The 6,000-nt window shown below is 30.0% G+C and overlaps 1 protein-coding gene across 1 annotated transcript in view; it reads left to right on the forward strand.

Moving 5' to 3' along the window:
* Positions 1 to 413, forward strand: part of NCAM2 (neural cell adhesion molecule 2) — a 459,814-nt gene extending 459,401 nt beyond the window's left edge. Inside the window, exon 18 of the mRNA XM_081065129.1 lies at positions 163 to 413. Within this exon, the coding sequence (XP_080921255.1) occupies positions 163 to 271 (109 nt within the window). The 3' untranslated portion in view covers positions 272 to 413. The remainder of the gene's footprint in view (positions 1 to 162) is intronic.
* The last annotated feature ends 5,587 nt before the right edge of the window (positions 414 to 6,000 follow it).

A 6,000-nucleotide genomic window follows, 5' to 3' on the forward strand; every position in this document is an offset into this window, starting at 1 on the left:
TCAATATGATATTACTTTCACAAATTGGATTTTTTTATCCTAATAACAAAACCCTTAACATTGTAACATATTTGCTTCTACAAAACACTAACTTAAATGTTAAGGGATTCCACTTCACATGACATAGCAAATTAAGTTACTTATTTTTATCTTTCCATCCAGAAAATTGCCTTTAAAAGAAGAGAATGGGAAAGAAGTCTTAAATCCGGAAACGATGGAAATTAAGGTTTCTAATGACATCCAATCAAAAGAAGATGACAGCAAAGCATAACACCAAGATTACAGAGGCTTGAAAAATGCTACAAAGAGCATTCGGATTGCAGTGACCCTACGACCAAAACTATTCCATTGACCTTAATTTCTTGGGAAACTTCTAGCTTGGAATAGCTTGTACACATATACATATGATCAAATACTCCTACCCATGGTCCATTTCCTTTTGTTGTTGTTGTTGTTGTTGTTGCTGTTGTTTATTTTGTTGAGAATTTCAATATAGAGACCTGACTGGCACTGATACTTTGGTATCAATATGACTATGATCGAAGTACTGCGACTTATTATATAGCTAAAGTGCTCTACTTCTTAAGAACTATATTTCCTACCACAACCTCTCCAACAAGTAGGGGTTTAAGAAAACAACAAAGCAGAGCAAAAGCTTTGCAAAATAAATGTATAAGAAAGCCCTGCATGGTTTTTTTTGTTTGTTTTTTTGTTTGTTTGTTTGTTTTTTTATCGTATCTTGGGCAAATAGATTAGTAAAGTGGACTTCAGTTTAAGATGAAAATACTTAATAAATGTTACACTTTATCAGGAGAATTTCAGGGAACCCAAGCTTGAAAGAGCCAGCTATCTTTAGCAAATATTAAACATGGAGAGAAACTTTGGCAAATTCTTTTTAAGTTATAATCACAGTCTATTTGAACATGGATTTTTGATAGACTGAAGTGCCAGATCAAAATTGTCACCCACTTGAATGATTATTAGTTGTGTGTAAATTAGATTAGAAAAATACCATAAATCTCTATCGCTTTATATATGCCATATTCACTCACAATGGATTACACACACACACACACACACGCGCACACACACACACACACACACACACGAATCAATGTATTGAAAGTGAAAGTAATATTGATTTCTGCCCTCAGCTTCAAATAAAGTAAATTGAAATGGGAACAATATCATTGTCATCTTGATATATTTAAAAATATGTGATTATCTTTTACTTTTAAATAATTTTATCAAAAAACAGGTCTTGAGTGTCCAAATACTTCAAACCATATTTTCGGGTACATGTTTTCCCATTGTCTTCAATAATCTCTCTTTAAGAATTCATTTTTCAGGTGTTACCGGTTAAGCATTAAATGTAATTGGCAAACAGAAATTAAAATTCTTAGTTTGGTTACATTAAGGAGAAATCAATATTTAAACATGTCATAAAAGTGTCAGTGATAAACTACTGAATGGAATCTCCACTATGTTTTTATTTTGGATGTTGTAGCTAGAAGTCATTTTAAGATTTTGATAAACAACTTTAGTGAAGAAATTCCTTAACTATTCAACAGAAACTTTCTAATATTATTCATTAGGGCCTATACCCGAATAAAATACTTATTAACTTCCAAGCTATGCAAGCTCCCAGAGGTAAAAGACTGAAACATGATTTTCACTTATATGTAAGGTAAAATAAAATGTATTTATGGTAATAAATATACATACCGATTGGGAGCAGGTTTTAGATTATTCCTTACCCTAGAGAGCCAAATGTTTCATCAAGCCCCATCACATGCATAACTTTTAGTGTTTCAGGTGGTATTAAGCTCAAATATTGGGGGATGCATTCCAATAAAACATTGGAGGGAAGTTTTAACAGTGCAGAGTGACCTGCTTTTCAGGTGTCTCTCTATAGAGATAATTTGATGAACGTTAAATGTAATATCAATGCCACTTATGAACACTTTTATGTACAAAGTGCTGAAACTAGCCGACAAGGAGAGACAGTTAGCTGATTTGACAAAATAGGGGTCATCAGCAAGACCAAACGTGTATCCATCTGCATGTTCAGGCACTAAATCTCCAGTGTCATTGCCAGAATTTACAGGTTTATATGCAGGAGTCTCCCCTTGCTGGTTAGTCTTCCTGGCATATTCTGAAGAAAAATAAAAGAATTCCCGTGCCTACCTGAGAATTTTAGTAGGAATTATCCAAGTGGTTTTTTGGATGGATTTGTTGCTGTATAAGCTATGTTTGATCTCATCTGTTGGCTTTACTGTTGTTGTTTTTTTCCCCCATTCTTTTTTATATCAATGTACTAAAACTAGTCAAAATACTTGAACTTGTTTGTGCAAAGTAAATGGGCTTAGTAAAGAGTCTATGAAGCAATAGCCATGAATGCTAATTTTCCTTGGTTAGGGTTACCTGGATTTAAAGTAATTATGGTGGAAGAATTAGTAAAATTCAGCAATTTCGCATGTTTACCATTGTTACATTCATGCTATACTTCAAGAGCAGAGAAATCATAATAAAGAACAAATATTTTTGTGTTTTCTCAATTCGAAAGTTTTATTTCTCTCTTTTTTCGGACTTTCCATGTAAAGCAGTATATATATACGTATATATATTATATATATATATATATATATACATATATGTATGTATATATATATATATATATATATATATATATACTGAAAAATGCTGACAAAATATATAATATGCTGTTGAATTTCTTGCCACTAATGTGGAGCAATGATCTGAAGTTAATAGGTAATCTGGAACTAAATGTAGACAGACTGTTTCAAGTGAACTGTTTCAGTTGTCTGAGTGGTCCTTATCTCTTGTCCTTGAAATGTATGCCACACTGGAACAACGCGATACTGTGATAAACTTTTCCGTTTAACACTTTTATGGAATGCTTCAAATTACTCTATTTGTAAAAGTTTCCATATAAGAGATGGTTTAGTAAATTGAAAATATGAGTAGAACTGAAATCACCTGTTTCTTATTTTTCATTCTTATTATAGACTAAGCGTACCCATACAACTGTATAGATATTATTTTTACTGTCTGAAAGAACTATTAAGTGTTAGTATAAAATGTCAAAGCATTGACTGAATTTAAGTACTGTTAAATAATCAGAACCTATGTTTAAAAAAAGAAGCAAAGACATCACTAAAAATATTGGTATTTCATGATAGGTTATGTTCAATAAGGCAATGACAATCTACATGCAACAACATATAAATGGAAACAGTAATATTACCATTTTAGCATATATTTTGCTTTTAGAACTGGCACAAATTAACGTGTAAAAATATTTTACAATGATTTGCAAAGAACTTTAATTCAGAACTGTGATTTCTAAAGATTTACTTATTATTTTTTGAGTCAACATATTACCATTCTATACTAATGTCTAACATTATTGTAATGCTTCACAAGTTTTCCTTTATTTTTAATATTACTACATGCATAAGCATTTTTCAAAGACTATTTCATCCAGGAAAGCTTACATGAAATCTTAAGTCTTTGATTTAAGCATTTATATAAATAGAAGGATTTTTATTAATGAGATTATTTATTTGAGTGCCAATAATTAATTATAATTTTATAATCATACCTTTATTTTATGGTTCTTATTTTAAATAATTAAGATGTATTTGTGCCTTTAGATTAGCATGACAGTCTGCTTTTTAAAAGAAAAAAACACCCAACTGCAATTTTTATTGATAGATTTTGCTCCTATCGGTGACACTTGAATGATAGTGTCATAATTTTATTCAGTGAATAAGCTCAGTTCAAACTACTTTATCTTGAATACAAAATCTAAATATAACAAATGATACTGTGTAATTTATTTCTACTTATGACCAAACAATTATTTAGATGCACACACAAAACATAATTAATTTCTTTTGTATTATTGTTCTGAACAATAAATACATCCTAGATATTGTTGAAAGTGACTTTTACCAGTTCTAAGAGAAAGCAACAGATGACATTTTAAAATATGGTAAATTATTATGGTGTCACTTGGCTCTACATTAGTACTGTTAAATGTTTGATTTGGGATAATAAATCATTATTTATTGTTGATAAGAAAATCACTGATGGAAATAACTAAACTGAAGTGGTAAAAAGAATAATCTCTTAATTTGTTAATTTAAGAAATGGAACTATTACTTATTACAATTACTTATTAAAATTCCAATGTTATTTTTCATGGAGAATCATGTAAATGCTCAATTTCAACCCCTTATGTAGGTCTTTTTCATAATCAGATCCAGAGTGCTTATTCAATAGACTTATGAGTAGGTGAAGATATTTTTTACATGGATTGTTTGCATTATTTACCTTTACAGAGAAATGATTTGCATCTTAATAATCCTTTGAAGCATTATTACATTTTTTATCTCACATAGAAATTGCATATGGAAATATTAGCATATGCTAAAATTAAACTGTAGAAAGTCACAGAAACGAAATACTTCAATCCTGAAACAAAAATCTTTCAAGAAAGTAGTCTACTTACGGGCTTAACAATGTCATCAGATGAAGCAATTGTATGTGTAAATGAAAAAGTTATAAAAAGGCCTACATATGGTAGTTCCTGAATAAATATAATTTCCTTCCAGATCCCTCCTCTTCTTTTTTAAAAATTGCATTTAACTGAGTAGATGCAGCTATTTTACAACATTATACAAGAATGCTAATAGATTAATTATTTCCCCTCACAGACTTTTATATTATATATAATAATATTTATTTGATAACATTTAATATTCTCAGAAAAATCGTTCATTAGTCACTATAGGATTTTATGACTGACTTAAATACATTAGTTGTTACCACCTCTATTTTTTTAATAATTTTCAGAAATAGGCTACATGATATTCATAAAAATTAATGTAAAATTGTCCATATACATATAATATTGCCACTTCTTTTTATTTTATGTTTCCCTGAAATGAAAACACCTATCTTTCAGCATCTGGTTTCAGCAAAGCAACAACTGTTGGAGCATTTCAAATTACAACCAGGCATAAGAGAATAGAGAAAAAAAGAACCAAGAGTGTCCAGAAAGGCAAATGGAACCCTTATATTTTGAATATGTAAGAAGGACTTAGTGTGAGAAAAGCTGGACCAGGGACTAGGAACATTGCTTAGGTGAAAGTTAAGGTCAATTATACTGATGCAAAGAAGAAAACTGAGAGAAATCCAAAAGACAAAATTAACATATAGAACTTATAATTCAATTGTGCAAATAGGATTTTTTAAGAGAACAACATGCATTATATAAAATAAATGGTCCTGTTAAGAGCAAACATATCTGTTCCAATTCTTGAAGGAATGTTCATGGTTTTGCATTTGCCTCTAAACTCTGTTAGGAATACGTGAAGTTCTTAGAAATAAACGTAAAAAATAAAAGGACTTTTTTTTGGGGGGGTATGTGAATTCTATGCTGTGTTCAGTATGCATTAAAACATACTTTTATTTTCTTTAACTTATATATTCCAGTCAAATTCTATATTCTTAAGTTAGCTACCACAAAGTTTTCTTATTGTTTTAATATAGTATGTCCCTATGAAATGCTGTATATATATATATGTCTAAACTGTACAAATTATACTGCAAATGTTGAAGTTTTGTATTTATGAGAGACATTGAAAGTATGGCTTACAGTATATCAAAATTGTCACTCTTCACCATTTGTATATTAATAGTAAAGATAATTTTACTTTAATAAAGTGTTGCATTTTATGTTTATTTTGAATAACATCTCTGTGATGTGTGAGCTTATGACTTAACACTTTCAAGTTTGGGTGCTTTTTAATTAAATTTATTGGAAGTGACAATGGTTAGAAAATTACATAGGTTTCAAGTGTACAATTCTGTAATACATCCTCTATACATCACATTGTGTGCTCACAACCCAGAGTCAGTTCTCCTTCCATCACCATATACTTGACCCTCTTAATCCTTTTCTACCATCTT

The sequence above is a fragment of the Rhinolophus hipposideros genome (assembly GCF_964194185.1).
Source record: "Rhinolophus hipposideros genome assembly, chromosome: 2".
Lineage (NCBI taxonomy): Eukaryota > Metazoa > Chordata > Mammalia > Chiroptera > Rhinolophidae > Rhinolophus > Rhinolophus hipposideros.